This window comes from Pezoporus occidentalis, unplaced genomic scaffold (genome assembly GCF_034315485.1).
Source record: "Pezoporus occidentalis ecotype Australia unplaced genomic scaffold, CSIRO_AGI_Poc_V1 ctg11, whole genome shotgun sequence".
Classification (NCBI taxonomy): Eukaryota; Metazoa; Chordata; class Aves; order Psittaciformes; family Psittacidae; genus Pezoporus; species Pezoporus occidentalis.
Genome location: NW_026912886.1, coordinates 8490669 through 8517380, shown reverse-complemented (window position 1 = coordinate 8517380; position 26712 = coordinate 8490669). Strand labels below are relative to the sequence as shown.

General features: G+C 37.9%; 1 protein-coding gene across 5 annotated transcripts in view; it reads right to left on the bottom strand.

Annotated features, from left to right (window-relative positions):
• The window catches only part of ADAMTSL3 (ADAMTS like 3), a 181989-nt gene that overhangs the window by 136348 nt on the left and 18929 nt on the right, over positions 1-26712 (bottom strand). For all 5 annotated transcript variants that reach the window (XR_009966864.1, XM_062629821.1, XM_062629812.1 and 2 more), the window contains exon 3: positions 13886-14005. Coding sequence is in view for 4 of the 5 variants with exons in the window: in XM_062629821.1 (XP_062485805.1) it covers positions 13886-14005 (120 nt within the window). In the remaining variant the exon portion in view is untranslated. The remainder of the gene's footprint in view (positions 1-13885; positions 14006-26712) is intronic.

Here is a 26712-nt window from a genome sequence, read left to right as displayed (position 1 = left end):
TTAAAGTATGTGACTTTGTAAGCACCTAGTATTAGATTTTGTTACTATTATTTTGCATACCAGAATAAAGTAGCAGATATCAATGGGGATTTTGCCAGCTGTCCCCAAACTCACTAAGACCAAGCAAGCTCAGGTGAGCACAAGAAAGGGTAAGGAGACAGTCACAACATTCAAAAGGCAATCACCATTTTTTCTATGGTGATTCTATTTTGTTGGTAATACCATGGAATGAACAACCTACACTGTTTTTGTTTTGCCTGATCTCAGCCTCTTAAGCTTCATCTGCACTACACATATACCTGTTCCACATGCACAAGTTAATAATAAGATTTTGTTGACATCCCCACCAGCTAAACAGATATTAGTGACACTCCCCTGCAGACAAATCAGCTTTCTCCTTGTCAGCTGCAGTCATTTCAGAGCTGGCCCTCCAAATCTAAACCACTAGCAAAGTGCAGCTGCAGAAGTCATCTCTCCTCCCACTCTAGACTCTGTTGATCCCCTGCCAAATCATATCCAAGTGCCCTGTCTTCACCTACAAGATCTTGCATAGTAATAAATACTGTGGAAATAACACAATGTGCTGATGAATTATCAAGCAAGTCCTTTTTAAAAAAACAAAGGATAAAACCTTACGTTACACCTTTCTCCATCAATTACAGCCCTGACACATTTCACACACTACACCCTTCTCCATTTCACACTCCCTTGCCACAGTCCTGTGACTTATGTATTAAGAGTGGGGTTTCACAGACTCCCCCCTGCTGCAGCATCATAGAGGGATGATGCAGACTGGAGACAGACCATAGTGCTGCAAAACAGTGATCATGTGCAGAACAGCACAGACCCACGCAGAAATGTTTCAACAATCTCTCTTCAGCTGCAGCCTTGCACCGTGGCTGGCCCTGGTTACACCTGATTTGCCCATTGCAGAACTAGATATACAGACTACATCCTTTTCTGGGCTGCAATGCAAAACATATGCAATGCTCACCTATGCTGGGACACAGAAAGGTGATGCAAAGGTAGAGGGACTTGCAGGCCTGCTATCTGTATATTTACAGGATTGCAAACAGAAATCATTCCCTGTATTTTTGTGACCTAGCATTACCACACTCAGCTGTTGTAAGCATGTGGATCTCCACTGATCCCCACCTGAAACTTTTTGGGGCTTATCTAGCAACACATTTAATTACAGTTTGGAGATTAGACAGTTGGAAGATTAACTAAACCCTAAATATTAAAAGACAAGACTTTGAGACATTAAGTAGTGTATGGTTCCATACAGCACAAGTCCAGTTTCCTGCATAGTTTATGATTCTGTAAAATCTTCACTGTAAAAGACTGCTTATACTTAAATTTTTCAAAGGTAGCAGCTCACGTTATCTCTAGTCAGCTCATAAAAATCTGTCTTTAGCACTTTTTTCCTAAGAAAAAAGAAAGAAACCCAGACATACCCTAAGCTCAGTGAAAAGATAAGATTCTGGATATAATACTGATATAACTTCACCCTTTATTTTGGATGGGTTCAAAACAATACTAGATGAAAGTTTATATACAAGCATAAGGAATCCGCCAAAATGAAAGTGAAAACCCAGCAAATTATATTTCAGACACCTTGACATATCATGCAGCACGCATGCTGTCAGCTTCACTGTCCTTTCCTTTGCTGTAGGCCGAACGCTTGAATACCAATCTTATTAAACTACAACTCTGAATTTATCCACTATATATAACATTCCAGATGTCGTACCAGCTGGGAACAGGCCCTTAGGCCATCTTTGGTTGATTTCTTAGTCGCTTTCCAGCTTTTGCCAGGCATTCATCCAAAAATATGAAGCAAAGTGCTAAAAACAGATGTCAGAGTTAATGGGTTTTTTTTCTTCATGGTAGGAAATACAGAAAACTTGCACCCTACACCTATTCTATAAAATATGAATGTTGTCAACAAACCGTAAGTTAATTTTAAATTAAATCATAACACAGCAAAGTTAATTCATACCCTATTTGTCTGACAAGAGGCCAGCCTCCATCAGTCTGTTCTTTGAAAATATTACGTGGTCATTTGGATTTTTTCATTAAGTTGGAAAATCTTCTGATGTCATCAATCTGCAAAAACAGTTTCAAGCCCCTCATTTAAGAAAAAATAATGCTTAAAATGTAAACTAGACTGATTGCAATTCATGGTAAGCTTTATGACAACACTGGTAATGGGAGTTATTAAATCAGTATACATCTCACCTATGAAAGAGAAAGACCTGTTGGCCCCATCGCATTACACAAATGATTTCAACTTCCACTCACTGTAATACGAACAGGAGATGTTCAGATCTTCCCAAGAGGTGCTCTCTCTTTGGGGTCCTACAGGAATTTCAAAGAACAGGGCTGAAAACAAGGCCCTAATCCTGCCAACACTCTTGCACATGTGCATCTTTACTTATGTGGGTAGTTCACTGACGTAGATGGGAGTCCTCACAAGAATTAAGTTATGCATGTGCATAAGTGTTTGGGCTTACAGACTGCAAGGTCTGTGCATCTACCCTATCTTCTTCAGACAGCGTTCCAAATTTTCTATCCACACTCACCAGAATATTAACAAGCATATGTAGAACTAATGCACAGAGACATCATGGTGCTGCCAGCAAAACTTCCCTTCAGTATGTAGGGCTTTGGTCTCTCACGTAGCAAAACAGAACATCATTTCAATTCCAATTATATCTTAGAAGTGTGATGATCTCTTTAACACTCTAAAGAATCTTTAAAATGAATTTTGGGGCAATACTCTTAATTAAAAGGGAATCACTTAACTGCACAGAAAAAAGGACTCTTTGTAAAGAGTCCTTTTCTTTACCTCACGTTCGTTAGAATGCAGAGTTGAAAATATGAGAAAAACAGACCATCCTATAGCCTCGATATTGAAGGAGCAGGAGAAGAATGAACATTAACTGGCAAGTTCATTGTAAAGCATAAAAATATCTGCAAAAAGAACAAAATCTTTTTTGACAGGAATAAAAAGATCAGGGCAAGTTTAAAACTTAGCCCTAGTACATAAATAAGATACTTAGGATATAATTCTGATTCATATATTAGAATGCAGTATTACGCTAACGCAAGCCGTTACCACTGAAGACAGCACTCAAAGGTGGTAAAATTTCATGGTTTATAGTCTGGTATTTTAACATAGTTTATATCACCTATTAATAACATCAAGAAAACATTCAAGCCAATGGACTACACTTCTTGTAAGTAAAATTGATGTATTGTAAGTCTTTACATTTTTACAAATGGTATAACAAAGAGGTATTTTGCCATGTCATATTGACATTATGAGGCATTATATGAGCTGTCTAAAAGAGCACAGCCTGTTTCTTCAGATTTATGCCACATAAAACCATAATATCTAGACAAAGGAGGATCATTGACCTATGTGCTTTGCATTTAAGCAAATGCGCATATTTTCAGCAAAGACTGGGCATGGGAGTGGAGTATTAAACCACATTTTGTCAGTATCTTGTGACGTGACTGAAGTAAAACATAATTAATGAAACAGATCAAATGTTTTAAAAACAGTATTCATTTCAGCATTTGTGGTGCGTGAATAAGTTTGCTTCTATAAATCACAGAAAATTCTGTGACACTCATGATCCTCACCAAGTTGCCAGCAGTTGGCTCAAATTAACAAAGTTTACTGTACGGCAAGGCTTCACACATCTTTTTGACACCAGGTTTGAAAAAAACATTGAACTTGTCTCTCTGCAGGATACTGAGGCTGCATTGATGTTTGTGGTTTGTAGGATCCATCCCATTTTCCAGTAATGCCTTAGCTGAAACTCTCTACAGTATTTCTTCTGGGGTACCTGAATTCAATCTGCCTGAAATCCACAGAAAATCTCCTTTTGCATTAAAAAAATGGACGCCTGATCCAAAGTCTGTGGAAATTACTATGATTTTTGGAACAAAGCCGAAATAATCAGGTGAAGGAGAACATATCATCTTGTATTTACAATTGCAACCATATACCAAGGGTTATTTTAAAACTGCAAAAACATCCCATATCATACAGCAGCATATTACTAATTTGTCTCACCTATGTGCAAATACTCTAGGCTGCTTCATGAACCTGTAAATCAGCTAAAGATTTGGTGCCTTTTTTGAAGTCCTTTGTCTCCTATGCAACATAAAAATGTTAACTGAAGAAAGGCTTATATCAAAGCACTGAACTACTTTATCATATAGCATGGCAACACAAGCAAAAAATAAATTTTCCTAGCAATAAGATATTTTTATAAAGCTACATTATACAAGCTCAAGTGGCAAGAGGTCAAGTCTTATACTCTCAGAGTATTAAAAATGCCAGATTGTTTCCAGTTCTCAGAGGTCTAAGAGTCACTCCTTCCAGACCAAGAACCAGCTTAACAGTTGCCTGTCTATAGGAAGGGTGTAAAAATGCCAAATGAGAAAGAAAGGGAGTGCTTGATTTGCCAATCATTCCACAAAACCTTAGACATGTAATTTGTGTCAAGTACCTTCAAGTACCAAAGGCTAATGTTCAAGAACAGCATTACTCTTTACCAAAGCCCACATTAAACTCAAAGCTCTGAGCACCTTTAAACATAGCCTCAAATCACATGCAAGCATTTATTTCTGTAAATAGTTTCAGACATTCAAAAAGATCTGTTGACATCCTGAGTGTTGGAGGTTGTATCCAACGTGCAGTGGTTTCCTAGGGGTAATGGTTTAAAGTGATTAAAAACAAGCAATATTTTTTAAGGCTATGGCCTAAACAGAGAAGCAAATAACTTCCGTACATAATACAGAGAAAAAAAAAAATAATCTTTTTCATAACATGAAAGAGTGAGTAACAAATTCCATGTAATTCTTTGTTGGTTTTTAGTAACCCCAGTTCTGTTACTGAAAGCCATGGCTATCCTCTGTATCCTTAAGTCAAGTGTCGATAAGCCTAAAAGCCTCCAAGCAACAGTGCTGGTAGGGAGCTACACATGCATCCTGACACTTGAAATGCACCACTCCAAGATGCTTAGTTGGGGATTACAGCTACTTCTTTCTCCCCAAATCTGCATATACTCTTTCTCCTTTTAAAGCCAAGCTTTGAAGGTATTTTTTGCATTATTTCTTCTACCTAGCCTTGCTCTGATCCGGAAGCTCAATCACTCTTGCCCATCCTACGACCTACCCTGCAAATCAGTTCTGCTTTCTGTAACAAAGTCAGCGAATAACTGCATTTTCCTCTGTTCAGAGCTGTTTGACCTTCTTCCTTTTCATCAATCACAACCTTATCAGTCTCCTAACACAACCAAGTAACAAGAGCACAACTCCCCTTTGCAAACTGAGACAGTTGTTTATAAAACAGCATCAAGATTTAGCGTCCAGTCACTAAAGGAAATCTCTTCCTGGCCATGCTGAAGCTGGATCACTTGACTACATCACATAAACACACTTTTATTAAATTAGATATCAGAAAAGACAGTTGCTGAAAGCTGGAAAATAGAAGAGACAGTCTGCTTATTTTGTCATATCAACAGCACATTATTAATGCGTGTTGCGAAGTCTGGTACAGTTTGTTACACATTAGGAGCATTAAAATGCTTCAGATCTTACAGTATCACAACCTGTAACACTTTGTAAGCCCTGAAAATAATACAGTTGTCAGCAGTGATTCTCTCTAGAAACTACATTTACCATTTTTGCTGTCGCTGCCAAAATTGGTAATTAATGTATGTAACTTTCTTCCTTGTGAGCAAATAGCTTTTGAAGTCTAATAGTCACTAGATATAAATTAGGCTTACTGACAACACTGACAGTTATTTTGAAATAGTGCAAAGTGAAATGACTGTTTGAAGTGGTAAAGAGGTTCTTTAGCTGTCCCAAGGCTGGTTCATTACGCAAGTGTTAACAATAAAGCACCATTTTAACTATTTCTCGAAATGAAGCCAAGCCATGCAGATTTCTAAAAGAAGGCTTTTCACTGAATCTTCCACATTAGGGGCTTATAAATTGGAAGAAATTTAGTATATCTTCACCAAAAAGGTCATTGTGACATCCGACCTCTACTTTAAACCTGTTTTCCATGCTGGACAAGCCTGAAACGATGACTATCAAGGATGTCATCCATATGCTCTACAATGTAACTTCCACTTAAATTACCCACTGCCTTGCAAAACAATATCAGAAATGATCACGGAATGAGTCATTCATCAAGCAAGCTTTTTAACATTATTTCAGAGCCAGTATAAACCAAAGATTCTTTCATTTTTGCTCTAAGGCTTTCCATGTTAAGAGAGAGAAGCTGCTGTAAACCTTCATGGGTCTTTTAATGTTATCTGTGGCAGAAGCAGCACAGAAGAAAAAAATCCAATTCATCACATTCATCCTTCATGAAATTTCAGCAGTACAACAATTTCATATTCTCATTTGTGCAAAACTTAACAAAAGCACTGAACAGCTTGAGACGTTCAATAAATGTACCTTATTATTGAAAAAACTAAATACAATCTGTTCTGGCCTTGACTGAGACCCATGAAAAGACATAGCTCTAAAATTAATTTGCATTGTGTAAACAAATTAATTCATTGTCAGGCTTTATCAGCCTAAAACATCCTCTCTTCCATGTCCATCTGAGGAATGGTTTTCCAGTTGCAAGCACTGTGTTTCCTACTGTACTTAAAATATATCTTTGATTTAGAAGCACTTCTCTACTATATCTCAATGAACTCTTATTGATAGATGAGAGCAGAGGTGCGTCAGAGCTGTGTAAGCATGGGATCATTTCTGCTACCTCCAGATCTTTAAGGCTTAATTTAGAAGTCTGAAGCCAAGCCTTTATCAATGTCAAAATTCTTGGATAAGTACATGCGCCAGCTGCTGGGGGTGCACTGGGGGCATGAGGAGGTCAGTGGTAAATTCACATTACAGTGTAACAATCTCTCATGACTTATCACTGGTATTGATAAAAGAACATTAAATGAATGCCTTTCTGTATATTGCTAACTCATTTCATCATGTGTCGTGCTATTAGTTCAATATAGCAGTTAAGAACTATACGGCAGAATATTTGCCCAAGTACACATGCTTCTTTCTGCTCCTCAAGGGGACACACTTTAAATCGATTGCTAGGAGCTGAAAAAAATATATTTGGGAAAACTCGAAAACCTCAGAACATGAAACACTGAACATGAGTTAAATTTCAGAACTATATGAAAAAGGTAGATGGCAGAGACACTATAAAGAGAAGGTACTTTAATATTAAAGTTTTTTGTTTTCATATAGACCAACTTCAAACTGAGTAAACATACAAGAATACATCCAAGAAAAAAAAAAGAAGAAATTAATATCAGTAAGTAATGTGTTTTAGCAATTATTTTCTGTTTTCCATTAGCAAAAAAGATAGTTGAGATTATTGTTCCTGCATTCCTACAAACAGGTATTTAATCTAATCTCAATCTTCTTTCTACCCAAGTCAACGGTCTCAGTAACGTACTACATCCAAGCTGCCCTCAATACCACTTCAAGCAGGGGTAGAGCGCAAACCTTTATGCGTCCCTGTACAGCCCTTTATCATCCATTAGAGCATCCTCAGTACCTGTCAAACACCCAGGGGAGAAGGAATGATAGGAAGACCTGAAAGTTAGTTCAGATGGCCCTTCATGAAAGGCGGTTCTCCTTTCTTCCTTGAGAAGTCATTCTGGGGGAACACCTTGCAAATGAGGGGCTGCTACTGCTACCTGGGAATCTTCTGCCAGCTGCTGAGGCCAGTACTATCACAGCCACAGGAGGACTAAGGATCTAGGCCAATGAGTTTTACCATGGAATTTGGTGGAATAGGATTACAGGCTCATACTAGGTATGTGATCCAAATTGAAATGATATAAAGTGTGTTTTCTGCAGAAGTTGTATTTTTACAGATTCCCTGTGAAGGCACTTAGCCTGCACGAGGTGAAGACCTACTGGCTTCTGTAAGTATGATTTACACACAGAGACCTTTGGCAGGGTTGGGATTAATGCAGTAGTACAAAACAAGAAAGCCTGTAATTCTTCATGCACAAAGGAAAATGTACAGCACACAGCACTTCCACTGCTTGCTCTGAGCAACAAAACCCTGAGTTTAAAATGTTAGTTGGTGGTTTTTAAAAGTGCCAGGTCCCTATTCAGTTTGCCAATAAGCAAGTGTGTTTAAACAGTTGTCAGCTCACTGTGCAATGTATCACACACATGAATATATCACTAATGATATAATTACTTGTGCATATGCTGGTCACGCACTTCCAGCAAGCAATTAGCCCAAACAAAAGTATTGTTTGAATAGGATCATGCCTGATTTACACAGTACCAGTCTCAGTAATAGTAGTTTCGCAAAATTGTAAGTGGTTTTCATTTGCCCTTAATCCCTGCCTCCTTTCCCCCCACCTTCCCATTCCAAATCAGAAACACATTTCTCTTTATTAGGGAGCTAATTTCCTTATCCAAGTAATATTTAGGAGGGGGGGAAAAGACTCAACCAAACACAACCTGAAAATAAAGAGGTCCAAATTTAAAACAAAAGTAACAATTTAAAAAAAAAATAAAAAGAAAAAAGGAAACCAAAAGCACCTAATGTCACCTTCAGATGAATTTCCAAGAAAATACTAAATGATGCATTTTATCTTCACACAGCCTTACAAATGCATGGCTCTAAACTCTTTGAACATGATGTAAAACTCCTTATTAACATCTGTAGGATTAGTATGGAGTGACACAAACCTGACCTCGTAATTTGTTACTTACACAAGATGTCCAGTTAAGAAAATGGAACTACTTTGCAGGATTCAGTGGAATTTGTGTTATCCTAATATCAGCACACTGGCTGAATAGAGACTGCAAGTCAGTGTCCTACTCAGCTGAAGGGGAATATTTCTAACATAATGCTGAAACTCAGGTAGCCAAGTCTTAACAGTTGCACCTCTGGTGCTTAGATGTAATTAAGTCTATCAATCAGCTCACTCTCAGAACAGACAAATGATACCACCAGGAGTGTTTGCTGGGGAAAGGTTCGCATTGTAGAAAAACGCCTGAAATAATTTATGCCCACTTGAGAACAGCTTGTTTCATTCCAAAGAGAATCTTTAAAAGAAGAGTTAGACACTGAGATTCAAAATGTTGAGCCTTTTTAATAGTTCTGAATTCTTCTTCAGGGCATCTACAAAAACATCATGTCACAGCACAACACAAGTTTCTGGCTCCTTCTCACAAGGGGAGTGCTGGAGCTTTATGTATTTGGGTAGCAAGTGTGTCGTTAAGTACAAATCTTACTCCCTCCTCAGGATTAGAGCTTGTCTTCACTAATGTGTTAATTTGAAATAAGCTTGTCCCTTGCATGACTCGTCTCCAAGCCCAAAAATTTCTAGCTCCATTTCACTGGTGATTTACATGCAAACTAGCTGGCAATGGAATAAAAAGGCTCAGACTAGGAGCAGAAGCCAGCAAGCAGCTGATACTCAAAAGCAGGCTGCGAGTCACATATAGTTCCAAAGGCAGACCAGGGAGGATGGCAATCTTCAGCAAGTGCAGTGGGGAAAGCAGGTGAGAAATAAGCAGAAAAAAAGGCTGTCAGATCAGCTGGATCCAGAAGACAGCTTGTGCTTATGTAATAATTTGCTTTATATGTACTTACACAACAAACACAAATATTTACTGCTGGCTGACTACAAATACAAAGGTGGAATAATAGGTTCCATTGGTTTAATTCTACATTAATTTTATAAGTCATCCAGATCATGGATATTTACTCTCCCAGTTTGGCATCCACTTGATGCCAAAGAAAGCTTACTTATTAGAAGAATTGTAATAGCCTCAGCCTGTGCATTTCAATTAGTTGTGCAATTTGTAAACCAACTCACTGGTTTCTACCTTACCTGGTGTAACTAAACACTCGAGTCTGAAAGTCTAGATTTTCATTATTTTGATTACTTACTAGGTGGTTTCAAGAAGTCCATATTTACCACTCTCTGACTGCTTTTGTTTTTTTAAATAAAACTATATTTCTTCCTCAAGATTAGACTACATCGTGCCATATGCCTCATTCCTGAATCAGGGGTCCTTGCTATGAGTTTAAAATGGCAAATATCATAACATTTAGAAGGAGCAAGGTCATCTGAAAAGCCAACTGGTCAAGCAAACACTTTCTCACTTTGCATTTTTTCTTTCCTTCCCACCCCCCAAGAGCTGTCGCTTTCAGCCTATCAAAGTGGAAAGCTACTTCAAGCATATTCAGTTCAACCAAGTTTTCACTGCTGTCCTTGTTGGTGGTCCATCATATGGAATGGTTTTAATACTTGGAAGCAATACCTTAAGTGTCAGAAAACAAGAACATTCTATTTCTTTAAGAAAGCTTTCCAGTACTACTAGTATTCTGGAAAAGAAAAAATTCCTCACAGTAGATTAAAAGGTGAAAAGCCAAAAGAAATCAGAAGGAAAACCAGGAAACTATTCCTTATGGCAAGGTTCAACTTCTATGTCAAAGTCGAGGGACAGGCTACTACTTATATATTAATTTTAAAACTCATTCAAAAATGATAGGAGAGGGGCATATTTTTTTCAGTCTCAGATTTCTAATGGCAATTGAAGTCTTTGGCTATGCATCAAAATCTCTTTGGTACTGAGTTAGATTTAAATTACATTGACACAGCAGAATTTTAGCAATGCAGTACTCAATGCGCTGATGCAAGACATAGCTTGCTGAACAATGGAGGAGCTATAAGAAAATGCGCAGTGCAAACATTTCTGTGTTTCTGGTTTTTGGGAGCCCTCAAAAGTATTTGCTTTGAATCACAGTTTTTCCCTGAAGATAAAGTAGTAAATGTGTCAAAGCTGTAATGTAACATCCTATCCAGATGTCACCTCAATAAATAGAGGTGACAGTACTTAATCAGATCTTGTGAGGTATTTTCTTCTACCATCAAAAAGAGGGGGGGGGGAAGACATATTCATTGAATTTTGAAAATATCTAGCCAAAAAAAATCATCTGCATGTAATTCTAAAGTACACACATCACAACTGAATATGCAAAGGGGTTAGTGCAATACTGTACAAAAATGAAAGCACAGTCCTGCCAGACTAAACCAGAACAAAATGTACTATCTTGCATGTACAACATGAATCCATATGTAATTTCGCTGGGCTAAGACAGAGCACAGTGTGTTCCCATTCATATTTACTCATCTTCCATTTCAAACTGTAAGCTTGTCTTTTCAGATAGCAAATACTTTTGAATATTTAAGTAACAGCTAGTTCTATTTTACTGAGATTACTTACTAACAAAGGAATGAATGATCCTGATTAAACTGGCTCCCCGCTTGAAAAATATCACACACAACAGCCAAAGAAAACCCCTTTGAAACATTCCTGTGTTTGGAGGACGTAAAGGAACTAATCTTGGATCATGACGATGATGATGATGATATATAAAAATAATATCCATCTATCCCAACAAATTGGAAATTTTATTGACCTGGATATGAGGAATAGTGCAAGGGGGAAACATAAGGAAGGAACACTTTTCCTGCAAGGTTCTCAACATCTTGTTGATTAGCCAAAAGAACAGAGGTTGTGACCCACCCTCTTCTCCCACCCCATGCCAAAGTCTTAGGAAGCTCTCATCCCTTAATCTGTTCTGCTCCCTTCCAGGAATACAAAGGGAGGGTGATTTTCACGGTGGATCAGACAAGACTTCTCTTGCTTTGTTGGCATCAAGTGCACAAGGTTATTTCACTTCTCCAATTTTCAAACAAATGAATGGATCTTAGGATGTACAGGAACACCAGGACTCTGTTAGGTATGTCCACAGAACAATTCTGGTGCTCAGGAAAAAGAAAGGAATGTATTTCCCCCAGGCCAACACCCACTCACAGTGGGCAGGATAGAAAGTGAATTGAACGCTCTGGTTTAAGACTTCCTTCCATTCATACAGTAAATGTCATATGAAAGAGTAGAATGAAACACAGACAACAAGAAAACAAACAACATTTCAAAGCTTGGTTTGACCACATGATAGAAGTTAGTTTTGTATGAACATTTCAGCAAAAGCATAAGTAAATTATAACTGTACATTATTACAAACTTATGATTAATGTCCTAGAATGTCAAGGAGAATAGTCTTTATAGTTACCAAAGAATTGTTGGTTTACTCATTGGAAGGTAAACTGGAGATACAGAACAGCTCCCGTCTGCATTCAAGGTGTTTAGATTTTTAATAAATAATGCTTAAGGACAGAACTTCCCTTCAAAAGAAACTGCTGCTGATACAGTTGCTGTTATTTTCAACAATCTGATGTTTTAGCACCACTTTCAGTCTCAAGAATTCAAATTTAATTCTATATTGTTCGCTAAATAGAGCGGGCTTCAAAGCTGAACTATATTTGTGAAAGAACAGAAGCTGACCATATCCCTGATCCAACTCAGATCCCAATGGAATTAATGGAAAACTTTCCATCAAATGAATTAAGCTTGGCTTCTGTATAGGCCAGTGCTGGCATCTGAGGGGGTTTGGAGAGGGGGATTAATTTTGGTTTTTAATCAGCTGTCATTCACATATTCCAAACAGTCTATTCAAAGACTTAGACTATCCACTGTTTGGATTTATCATCTTCTCTAAAATGTGCTCAATTTAGTGGAAACTGTATTGATCAAACTGTATAACTTTATAGTGTTTTTCAACTACTGTCATTAAATACAGCCTGAGTTGCACCTGCATTTTATTGTCCTGTAAGTTATTGCCTTCCCAGGTGTTTGGTCCAGGAGACATCTTAGGTAAGTACCTTTCCTGTTGATAATCAAAATCCTATAGGGTAGCAAAAGCATGAAGTATTGTATGTATATTTCAAATAAGTTCACACAAATTACAGTAGCTCAGCATGCTTTGTATTTGATTTTTTCTGCTTCCTTTTGTCTTCCTAAAAAAAAGACTCAGCTAAAAGCTTTAATAAACTCAGCTCTCTTCTCACTTCAGATTAGTGGTGAGCAAACTGCATTTCTCCTGAAAGGAGACCATCTTTCAAAATAAAGCTGCCAATCACTTGACTTGCATACCTTGCGACTGCAGGGCAAGTTTGTCTCCTCTCTCATTTTTACAGGGAATGTTTCCTAACAAATTCTCTCCTCTTAAGAAATGTACTGTAAGTGTCTATGAATGTAATTCAGACTGTTTTGATGTGAAGTTCAACTGACTTCTGGAACACATTGTGTTATGAGTAAATTTCCACAGCATGCCACACATTTCCTAGGTTTACTTTAGATCTTTTGCCAAGATTAACAGCATTTCTTTCATGTTGCTTTCTTTACATTTGTATCTATATTCCACGTTTAACATAATGGGTCTGGAGAAAGCATTAAAGATCTTTACATAATTTGTTGCTGTCTAAACACTCTGCGTCATCCATTATTACACTTTGCATTTGTTTCTTTATGATTCACTCAACCTTCCCCTCAGAAAACTTCATGAGCTACTAAAACATGCTGATATTTCACAGGCTGGGAAATGCAAGATCTGCCTCATACTGATTTATCTATGAAATAATACAATTTAGGATAGCTCGAACAATTCACAGAAAGGACAACCACCTCTAAGTCCTACACATTTTACAGAACTAACTATAAACATCTATTAACACATCACTAAACATTGCTGTTCCCCTACATCCTATTAATATAAGTGGTTTTCTACAAATAAGTGCCTTGATTTTCATCTCATGTAGTGTGTTATTCAATTTGCTATGAATTTGATGTGCCTTCAAAAGACAATACACACTTTGTACCTTAGCTTGTTTCCCAGTAATGTATACCTCAGGGTTACACGAATGTGAGAATTTATCATTTTCACATGTGGCATACTGACCTGGTCATCATAACGGTACGTGAGGAATTGTTCCCCCGTGGTATCCTCAAGAAAACTCCCCTGTGGAGAAAGTGCAAACTCAGGCAAGAAGTATGCACCTTGGGACTGCTCTGCTCTCGTCTGTAAGAGATTCAGAAAGGTCACATTACAGCTACTGCAAACACAAGTCAAAATTTAAGCAAGCCTCTATGCATATAACTACAGAGATTAGACTTGAATTTTTTGGGGGTGGGGGGGCTGTGTTTCCAGGCACAGGATTTCTGGGTGCATATTTTGCTGCAGAGGTCTCTGACAAATGCCAAATGCTTACAGGGGTCCAAAACCAACCCAGATGCTTCAAATAGCAGAATCCTCTATTAAACAAAGATACCATCTCTGGCTTATCAACCATCACTGCTGAAAGACACTGTGAAAACTTCACTGGAAAGCAACATTAAGCTACACTTTCTTTTTCGTTATACTCTTCACTGGACAGTTGCTGGCTGCTGCAGGTAACAGGGTTTTGGTTAAATACAGTGTAGGCATTCGCACAGGAAAATACAAAGACAAAACCATAGAATAACTCAGCCTGGAAGACATCTTAAAAGCTCATCTAGTCCAGCCTCCTCAAAGTAGGATAGCCAATGAAACCACAACAGTGAATTACTTTCAGATCCTGCAGGAAGATATTACCGCAAAGAAGAGATCAGAAGGGAGTAGGGAATGGCTGGACCGAACACCAGGCAGTGGGCTGTATCAGTTCTGCACACTATTCACAACTGGTGGAGAGCAAAAGTCATACTGCGAGAGGAAGGCCTCATTTTGAGCTATAGAGGAGCTAATTGTGTCAGATTAGGCATCAGTACCTCCAGCTGGGCTGACATCTGGGCCCTTATTAGACAAATGGCTTTTGTGTAACTGATCTATGCATGTTCAGTAATCATAACACACCTGATATGTGCTAGACATGCTGAACATGCTGGTTGAACACTCTCTTATTACACTGTACATCTAAAGCATCCCAGATAAGTAGTAAAGGTACTGCACAGACTCTTACATCATTGTTCCTACTACACTGTAACATTAGCCTGGAAAGCTAATTGGTTTGCATACTGGGTAAAATAAGCAATTATCTTCTGAATGAAGACTATTGAGTCCAGCTGTGATGGAGAGAGTGGAAAAAGCAAGCAGATGAAAATTACCTTCCAAAAGATTGCAACCTTTCAGGAAAGAAAACTAGGCCTGAAATGTACAAGTTTCTGCTGGACATTTCCCAACGATTGAATTCAATAAACAGGGTTTCATTAAATTGTTTGTTATATTTTGACATATACATTGTAATTTTACATGAAAGCTAGCAGTTTCCATCAACCACTTTCCAGACTGTTGGCTAGAACTGTACCAAATATAGGTGTGTAATCTCAGTGCCAGATAACTAGAGAGCTCAAAAGTAATCCACATAGTTTAAGCAGTTTGTGGTGGAAAAGGAAGGCAGGACCTTTTGCAGTTTCTCTCTTGCAGTAAATTCACTTTCTGAAGCTCACAACTCATCTCATAAAAAACAGATGACATGTCATTCGAAATACAGGTCCAGAGAAGCTTCCATTGCTTTTACTTACTCTGTTCTGCAAAAGAAGCTGTCAGCTTCTCAGGCTGTAAACCCCATCATTCCTGACAGCATTAGATGAACATACTTGTTTCAAATCAAGCAATCTTCATACAAACTAGAAATATCTTGCAAAGGACATGTCTAGACTAGGGTAAAAGGTCGTATTTTAGCATGCAAGACTGAACAAGATTTGAAAGAGGATTTTTTCATCAGGCCTGCATAAGAGCAATTCATGTTCACGTCATCATGACATTTCTATAAAGCCTATTGCAGCAGTGGTCTCACTTGCACACTTTAGCCAAGTGACTTTTTATGCAGAATTAAATCATAAAATAAGAAGAATAAATCTACATTTGATAACAATTTCCCCATAAAGCAAGCGAGGGCCACAGTTATGCTTCTTGCTGTATCCAAGCTGGCTGCAGCCGATGCAAACCTTAACATGTTAAGTATAACCCAGACATGAAACTGGCTGACATAATCTGGCATTTTTCCCCACTGGTTTCACTGGGCTATCGATAGATCCTATGTGAGGGAATATGGCAATGATGTAATCCTATGATTTCAGCACAGGACTAATGGATAAGAGATATGCATTCTAAATCTCGGGTGGCCTGTGTTAAAGTACTTTTCTACCTCAGTGTCCCCAGGTGTAAACCACAATTACAACACCAACTGACACATATTAATGGTGTATTGTTTAGTTCATGTTTGTAAAATACTTTGGAAAAGAATAGTGTTAAGTGCTAGCAATTTATAACAACAGTCTTGAAAGACCTGCCCAATCTACAGACAAAAGAGAATCCAAGTAAGCCAGCACACTTCTTAGATAAATGTATATATCACATTGTTGCCTAAATTCCCATAAACAAATTTGTCAGTAGGATATGCAGTGATTAACTTGCTTGTGTTCCTCATCTTCATAAGCTAAATATTTAAAATAGAAAGTCTTTGAACATTCATCAGTACTATGCTTTGAATAGAAAAAATGCCAACTTTTGAAGCTGAAATAACAATGTAATAAATATGACATGAAAAACTAAGGGCTTCTCTCAAATACATCAATTTTCATATTACAAGCTAATGAGCAGCTAGCCACTGGAAAAGCAGAAGAATGCTTGCTAGATTAAGGCAAGCAAAACCTGGCTTCCAAGCATGGAAAAATTTAATGTAAACGATGAACGTTTTATAAGGTTACACAGGAGGTTACAGTGGAAACTGATCTGCTAACTACAGCAATAGGTACTGCTACCTATCCCATATAACTAAAGTAAGGAAGAATCCAGCAAAGCATTTAATGAAAAATAAAAATCTACTAAGAACACGTTATGAACACATTATCCTGGCAAACCAATGTTGAAGGCAAGTAATTACAGCTGATGAACAACCCAAATCAATAAGTACAGTTAAAAAAATAATCAAAGCTTCAAATGATCAAAGAACTCTTTTGTATTGACTTACCAAAGTAGCAGAAAAACATCTTTCCCCTCTAGATATAGGTACCTTCAAATAACCTGCACAGGTCCAAAGCACTTTCATTCATACTGAATGCAAAATGCACTGTTTCCACTTAGTCCACTTTATTCCCCAATGAGGAATCTACCAAAATTCCTTGTAAGGCTTTAATATTTCTATGAACATTTTTGTTTAAACATAACTCAAATTTCAACAATCTCTGGTTTTATAGTATATTTGGGATCATCTCTGACTTGGCTAATCTGATATAAACTCATGTTTTAAGCTAGACTGCAAGTGCAAGTTTCAGAAAACAATTACATTTCATGCTAGTATTGTAAGTCTAACAGCCAGTTTAATGTTAATAGCTTTAAGTTAAACATTAAGTTAAACAAGTACACTTAATATTTAGAACAGGCATTTTAAAACAGCTTTTAAGATGATCTTAAGCATATGAAGACAGTAGAAGGTGATAATGTAGCCAAAAAAAAGATATAATAATAATCACTGCATAAAATTCATTGAAATTAATACATCAGGGAGCAAGGAAGTACGACAAAGAAGAAAATTTAGAAGTTGGAAACAGATCAGTGTTTGAAAAATCTTTCCAGGCATTGGTTAATCAAAACATGTAACTCATTAGTCGGAAACAAAAAAAACAATGTATGTCTTCCATGCTACATCATTCCACCTATGTGAGCAAGGAGAACTACCCTGATAAGTAGATAACGCATGTAGGTTCTGGGAAGTGTAAAATGGCTCTGTTCTTATTCAAAGGCTCATGCTGCGAGCACAGCTTTGATCTCAGGTTGTGATTGCTTCCTCACTCATCACTCCCCACCTGAGAGCTTAAAGACTAAATAACTCTCCCACTTTCAATTGCAGAAGACAACAAGCTTCTTATATCCAAGCTTCTGGATTTTAGATCTCCTTCCACTGAGAGTTTCATGTTGTCATTTTTACTGCTGCCCAGTTTCACTGCTCTATATTCTACTCTGACTAGAAGCATCTGCCCAAGTTGAAGTTGCTGGATTTGGGTATTCTATATTTTATTATATTACTGAAAGAGGGATGATTACTGAGTGCTTCCCAGCCAATGCTGACATTAGCAAGTAGTGTGGCCAAGTAGAACTGAATCTGCAGACAAAAATAGTGTGCATGAACAGATGCCCACATAAAGCATATTTTAAAGTGAGGGACTCACTTTCAACTAGCTCCTATAGACTGTGTATCTCTCAGTGACCAAAGCACAGTAGGTGTGCTGCTGGGGCGCATCTTCTGGTTCAGTTTGGCCAAAAATGAATCCCATTAGCACACTGAAACCACCATGAATTTTTTTTCCTTAATAGCCAGGATTCATATTAACTATCGCCACCCAATTCATTTGTAATTACTGAATCAGAGCAATCACTAAAATGTAGAGCTGCCCTATGACTGAAAATTACAAATATTAATCATCCGCCATTCCTTCCAAGTAACAGATTAACAATTTCATCCAAGGATTTAAACTGCTATTGTAATTTCAGATAAATTAAAAAATGTAACAGTGTACAATCCGAAGGGATCACTTGATACAAAGGCTATGAAAAGATCAACTGGACCTCATAATAACAAGTCACTATTCTATTTAATCACTCTAATTATTCCATATTTATATATAAACAGCAACAGCTTTAGAAAGTGAGCTTTCTACTAAGCCTGAGTAGTGAAAGTCAAGAAGATGAGAAAACAGATGAAATATCTCAACTGACTTGAACATAGATAGAAATCAAACACTTATCTTTCAGGTACAGAGGAATTTTTAATTTTAGAGTTTGTTGGCACCAAGAACCACATTAAGAATAAGAACTATGCTCTTATGTACACTTCTTAATGCAAATCAGCATTATCTAGATTTAAATCAGTCATTCCCTGTCTAAACCTGTGTTCTTGCTAAAATTGAGAGCATGATGAGAACAAACTGTTTTGTGTAATGAAAAAGATTAAAACTTAAAAATTATCTATTTTAAATGCCAAAGATGACAAAACACGACACTTCCTGAAACTGCCCAATATCTTATTTTTGAAGAGAAGCAGACAAAGCATAAAGGTCCAGTCACCTAAAGCTTTATATGTATATGCACAACTGCGCTATCCTACCCAAAGTAAATTCTATGAAAAAAGAGACCAGCACAGTGAAGGCAGTTTGCTTCCTATACTTTTGTGGCTCTTTGATTAGTTCTTGCTGAAAGGGGAAAATTGGGAAGGGTCTTGAGAGCATTAGCTTCCAAAAATCACTGTTTTAAGAAAAAAGATGGGAAAAAAAGGTAAAGTGGGAAAAACTATCTGCGTTCTTAATGACTTGTAAATACACGCTTGTCAGATTAATATGCATGGCAAGTCCAATCATATACCAAAATGTGTGCCTTCTCATTTAATTCAAGTTAAATATCTGTCTACTAAGCTGCTGTAGCATATGATCTATGCCCCAGGGAAGTAATATACCAGCTAAGTAGCCGTTCAGTTGAACGGATTTTCAAGGACTCCAGCACAAAAAATGTTAGATAGAGAATAGCACTCGAGCTTCATCAAAACATGAAGTGTGTAAGCAGATAAACAGGGTCACATTAACAATTCAGAACTTCAGATATCTCCAGAGCAAGCAATCTTGATGAATAAATACCTAGCAGACTCAGATTAGCTTTTGCCATGGCCAAGATTTACAGAAACAGCTTCCTAATGCTAGACACTCTGAAACATTTAAAGACCCAGCAAGTGAACTGAGTTTCCACAGAGGCTGCCAGCAGCTCGGTATTTCTGGAGACCAGGCCAATTATTTAATTATTAATATTAAACCAAGAGGCCAGCATTTCAAACCAGAATTAAAGTATAAACGTCATCCTTCTGAAAAAAAAAAAACAGGCAACAAACACCAAAGGACTCAGCTGAACTGATGAAAGACGCGCTTCTTCATAAAAGAACCCTCAAACACTGAACACAACTCTCAGATTTCATCAGAGAAGATACAGGTGAGATGCCAACACAACCTGAAAGACTGAAGCAAAACTTCTTCCACAGAGAGAACTCAAGTGTCTCTCAAGTACTGCTTTCCCCATGGTGTATGCTTTGTATTAGTTAAAGGCAAACTTCTGACATATTTGATTTAAGCCCAAATCTAATGATTTTTCTCTCATCTCTCATTTTAGACCTGTTTAGAACACGTAGAAATAAAACAAACTTGGGTAAATGTGACTCTAATTTGAAGATACATACAAAGATAAGCAAGAGAATTCAGAAGTATTTTGTATAAGCCTATTTATGACAAAGTAAAATGCTGTCAGCAAGCAACTTAGAAACTGAAAATTCAGCTTGTTGTGGTTTAAGCCCAGGCCGTAAGTCAGCCACACAGCACTCTTGCTCACTCCCCACCTTTGCCCTCCCCCCCCGCCTCCCAGAGGGCTGGGAAGGAGAATCAAAAGAATGTGACTCCCATGGGTTGAGATAAGAACAGTCCAGTAACTAAGGTATAACACAAACCACTGCTGCTGCCACCAATAATAATAATAATGATAAAGGAAATAACAAGGGAAGAGAATACGATACCACTTGTTGATACCCATCCCGACCGAGCAGTGAACTAGCCCTTCTGGGTAACTGTCCCCCAGTTCTACATCCTGGGCATGACATGCTGTGGTATGGAATACCCCTTTGGCTAGTTTGGGTCAGGTGTCCTTGTCTCTGCTTCCTCCCAGCTTCCCCTCCTCCCTGGCAGAGCATGAGGCTCAGAAAATCCTTGGTCAGAGTAAACATTTGAGCAGTAACTAAAAACACTGGTGTTATCAGCGCTGTTCCCAGGCCAAAAGTCAAAAACACAGCACTGCACCAGCTACTAAGGAGAAAAAATGACTGCTACTGCTGAACCCAGGACACAGCTATTGCTTGAATTGTGTCTATGATTGTAAACTGAATTTAAGCAATAACTACAGTCATATTTATAAGTGCAAGAAAGCAACTGCTCACATCATTTCTGCTGCTCAAATGAAGCCCATCCTGTGCCCATTCAAGCTCTAGGAATCATCCCACTGATAAATACGCTCAAGATCCTTTCATCAAAACAAGAGTGCTCAGACTAAGCCCTTCTTCATGCTGTAGGTTTGTACAAATTAAAGCCAACGCTGAACACAAGAAGAATAATAGAGATCATTTTGGTTTTAAGATACTATCTTTCAGTCTTTTCAAAAGGACATTTCTACCAGATTTGTTCTTGAATAAACATAAATACATTTTCTTTGGCATAGCTTGGTCTGCAGACAGATCAACACATTTTGAAAATCTTTTCCTGTACCTTCAAGGAATTTATACTAGTGATTAGCTTTTGGATATTTATCAGTAGCTACTTATGTTTTTCCTTGCTTTGGTCTGGCTAAAAGATTAAACTTCTTACTGAAAGGCTGCAGGAGTATTTAGCCAAAATCTCATTTAGTTTCAAAACCCAGCTTAAATATCAAGTCTGTTTCATATTTCCAAAAGAAATATGAACCCCTGAGATTTCCTTCTTCCAATGAAGCTGCTCCTAAACTCAGTGTTAGGCAGACTCTACTCTCTTTCCAGAGGATTGATTTGATGTGTCTAATATTTGGTTTTAAATGAGCTGCACTAGCAGACTGAAGTTGCTCCTAGTGATATCAATGGCAAAGTTCCCACTGACATCCTTACAGGCCCAAATACATCTGCAGCAAGACAACATCCGTTTCAATATAACTTTTACTAATAGGACTGTGAATAACACTAGATATTCAATGCTCTTGAGCTTTGCAAAAGTGAGAGCCGAGATGAAAAATACAGCACTCTGATGGGATGACCCTAGAGCAGTTCATGTCCAATTATTGTCAGAAAGTTAGTGACTGTGGATCAAATTCTGCTTTCAAAATATGCAATACCCAATTATTTCCCTAAGTCTTTAGTTTGGCCTTGGGGGAATGAGCACAACAATATTTAGAGCCAACATAAAAGCAATTTTATAGCATATAGCTAAAACATACTATAAAATCTGGGTATTAGGATTACCACTGAGAGTTTCACATACAAAATGTACAAAGCCTATTCCTAAGAACAAGATAAAAGGTTTGCAAAGATATGGATTTACCAGTAAGAAGAGAAGAAAGAAGCTAACAAAAAAAAATCCAGTAATTTTAATCCCTGTCTTCTGTTTTTCTGCCCCAGGGCTGATACTACTTGTATTCCCAACATAGTGGGATGTCTATTTTCTGTCTCCTTACAGATGCCAAGAGGGTGTATTAAGGATGCCAGTGGCATCGGTGCTGAAAGGCTGAGAGGAGCTGGTAGTATGGGGAGGAAGGACCGCACCTGCTGTATGGAAGGGAATTCATCCTTGAACTCATACCTCCTGCATGCACAGCAGATTGCTGTTTCTTTACTTGTTTATGTATTTTATATAAGGGTCTTGGTTCAACAGTTTATCTTTATTTATGTCTTATAACGTGAAATTCTAACAGCTTTGAATGGTGAAGGAAGATTCTACCTGTAAAATCTGAGGCTTCGTGCTTTGGGGGAAAGGGGAGTGCCTGGGGAGTGTTTTCACTTTTTTGTTTTAAAGATTGAAGTTTTACTAAAATCCTCTTGATGAACACTCCTCTGTGCCTCAGACAGTGAAAGGGAAGGGATATCTTGTAAAAATAATCTGGAAATGAGAGAGAAAATACTATTTCATTAAAACTTTAAAGTCTTGCAAGCAAGACAGATGTAGCTGACTAAAGTCATTAAGAAAGATTATTTTTTATCCCTTTTGTCACTATATGTTCCACTTCCAAACAAAACCCTCTTTTTATTCTATATTTAGTAACTTAATAATTGGAAAGATTTTTGTAATAAGTCAAGCCCTTGTCATAAATCAAGCAGTATTGAAGCATGTTCTCATGGAACTCTCATTCACTGAAGGTTTCTGTGATCTCCATAGAAAATACATGCTACAAAAGTACTTAGCAAAGAAACCAGGATAACCTATAATACTTCTTTTTAGAGTTCTGTATTGTGCCTTAACCCAGCAGGCAGCTAAACACCACAGAGCCAATCACTCACCTGTCTGCCAGTGGGATGGTGGAGACAACTGGGGAAAAAGGTAAAACTCATGGGTCAACACAGAGACAGTTTAATAGGACAAAACCAGCACATTGTTGGGTACTGAAAAAAATATTGTTAGCCACTATCAGATAAAAAGGTTAATGATGAGATAAAGTAGGATACAAGACTTTACACAATACTTAGTTCCCATACAGCGTATTACAGAGTCAGAATATAAACTTAGTTCTTATATACTTTCTCAAATGACTCAAAGTTGTCATGGTCCTCATTTTACAATGGCTGCTCTCAGGAGAGTCTGGCTAAGAATGACATGGGACTCCTGACTCAGATTTTCCTGATTCTTTTCATTTAAATTATAACCTTAATGTTATTAATGTTATGTTATGTTAGTGTGATTATTTATATTTAATTTCCTTTTGAGTTTTTTCTTTAACAGTGATATAATTTGAACTGACATACTAACATGCTTTTCATATACTTCAGTTGAAATTGCGCCTAAGGGCAGTGAAATTCTCATCCATGAGCTGTATAAGGAAAAAAAACTCTGGCACTCAGAAGCCAAACACCTGCTAGAACTAGTGGCAGATCCAGATTTTTAAAAGAATTCCTGTTGCATAATGAAAACACAAAGAAGGGAAATGTGTGGGGCAATGGAATGGTATTAAAACCACAGCACTTAGGGGAAAAAAAAAAATCCTAAATGGCTGTATACTTCAGAGCTAATTTCTGAAGATCTTGACATTAAAGATGTGCAGAAATGCAATTATAAACAAACCTCTGTAACGTGGGGAAGGCTAAACAGTGACTCTATCATACACTGCAGGCCACTGCCATGCCTTTCGTTGCTAATGACAGGGAATTTTCTCCCTGCCATCAATCTCAGTACATCTGCTTCTGATTCAGGTGGCAGGGGAAAATTGCCAAAAGTATTCAGCCCAAAAATAAACCCTGCCCTAGCACTAGTAATTTTTCTTCATTGCATACTGTTTATGCAATGTTGTCATCAGCAACAGCATAGTGTTTATCATGAACTGAACAGGTAGATGAAATGTAAGAAATTGCTCGGCTACTGTAAATGACTGCAGTCTCCTAACAGACCTGGCAACAGGCAAACTCTCAGCCACCAAGAACTGGAATAATTTTCCAGTAAGAAAATAGACTTTTGGTGCAACTATTTGAAGATCAAATAGCCCAAAACTCAACCAGGAGAACCAAGGGTATGCAACTAAGCAACTTCAACAGATTAGGGAGTCAAAAAGTTTCTGATAATAAGCATCTATCATGACAAAAGATCTCAATGAATGAGACCCTCAGAGTCCTATAAATACCATATAAACAGGGATAAGATCCAGTAATATGAAGAATAAGATGGCAAGATTCCTTTTCAGACAAGTCAAATCAGTTTACTGTAGGATACAAATACCCCTCAAAAAGAATATACTTAAGTCATACACACAAAGGTCAGTCAGCTATATTAAAATAACAAAGTAAAATAACACAGGAGGCAAGAACAATCTTTATCGATCCTCAGTGTTTGCTGACCTACTTCAATGACTTCACAAAGAATACACACACATACAAGGATGTGTAAAAGCTTGTGAATGTAGATTAACAGAGAGAAATTGCTCAAGTAAATGGAAAACTGGCGCCAGAACTTCTCTTGTACGTTACAGGGGCACTAACATGACCTGCACAATACAGGCCACAGTTCTGAGTGAGGAAATTTCTTCATCAAGCTCATTGCCTCTTTTTAAAATAGGAAACATCTTCTAAAAGATTCAGTCAGTTTAGAATTTATCAAGGAAGAGAGAGTACACCAAATATACACATTATTTCCACATTCAATTACTTTCATTGCTAAAATTCTGTACATTTTTTGCTCTGAACCTGCCTAGCTTCTGATCGAGGTCTTTGGGTGGGTCTGTAGGAGGTTTTTTGTGCTATATTACACTGTCCTTTATGATGATCAGAAACAATTTTCTCCCCTTTCCTCAAAAAGGATGGGAAAGGTGGTGTGTGGTGGCCTAACAGCACTCACAAATGACCAAAACATTTATAAACACATTGCTGGTAGGACTGTCCCACGGAATGGGAAAGCTTGGGCTAACAGTGTTCATCCACCTTTTTCAGCAGAATGCTGACAGCACCTGCTACCATCTTGTCAACACATCTGCAAAGAGGGATGCAGGTTGGGAGACATCCTGAAGTTCTAGTTACAAAGACAGACCACCCTGAATAATAGTGTAAATAATCAAAATGGTTATCTTCCCCGCTACCTCTAGCTGATGAATCCTTTCTCACCTGAAAGAAATTAGACTGTAGAGAATGCCACTGCCAGATGTTCACTCTCAGGCCAACTTGTGATTTACAACAGCTCAGCACATGAATGTGTCTAACACATGGCGAGGAAAACGTGACTTTTCCACCACTAGTTTTCCATAACTTCTGATAATTTTAGTGATATTAACCCAGTTCTTCATCTCCTCTTCATTCTCCATGGCAATAAGTCCCTTTGCAGGGTTTATGGACTGAGCAGCCTAGCACATTGACTAAGTCAGGCACATTTTCACAATAAGGAAGCAGTTAAATGGTCATGGCTCTGCTGTAGGAATGTTGGTTTAAGGCTATTAATAAGGCACATGAGGTGAATGCCTTTCAGCCAAGCTCCCTCTGTGTGTGCACACCTGTTTCAGCAGGATTTTAAAGAGAAATTCCCAAAAGAAGCTGTTCACAGCACAGTCTCTAAGTCTCAAGTGCATTTTTGCAAATACTCTAGAGCTTTTAAGCCTTTTGTGCTTTAGTGACGTCAGGAATACTGATACACCACCAGGTAAAGCACACTGTTCCCTGGAAGCTATTTTTCCCTATGAAATTATCTTTGTCTTATTAGCATCTCTGTCATCTACCACTTTGAGACAATTGCCACTGACTTCCACAATCTTGATAATTCCCACCTGATCTGCTGCTGCTGAAATGCTTTCCCTGATCCAGTCCCATTGCTCAAACACTGCAACTCACTTCTCCAAGCATGCATCCATACTATTACATATTTGGTTTAGCCTCATTTAAATCTCAGCTTAACTATTCCCCCAGTCCAGTGATGCCAGTTCTTGACATCTTCGATCCGTCCATTTTCTTATTTCCTTTTGTTTTTTTCTGTGGGGGGAAGGGGGTGGTTCTCCAAGTGTACTTTGCCTCTGCCGCTTGCCAGGGAAAGCATCTCAAGCAGGGCAAGGTTTTAACTGTGCATTGTGTTGAGCCAGACACACTGTCCAGCATTAACAAAGCAAAGGCTGACTAGAAAAAGGTCAGTAAGTGAACAAAAAGCAAATAATGTAACAAAAGAAGCAGAAGCAACTCCCCCCCAAAAAAGTAATCTCCAAATCAGAAGAGACCAAAAATGAAAGAGGACCTACCATTAATCTGAGGATTGTCCCCTTCCTGGTCACAATTCATCTACTAGCTTTAACTGACAGTATTTCGTGAGTACACTTACTAATAAGCCACTACTTAGATAACTGTGTTTTATCAGTAAAAAACAGAGCAATTAAAAGCTCACAACAGGCACTGCAGGCATCTGTACCCTGACAACTGTTAAGACTAATGGTCATTAGTTTAACGTACAATGTGTACAGTAAAGCAGGACGACTGATACGGTGAAGGGGAAAGGGCTCTTACCGAGGTGAGAAAAGATAAACACAGG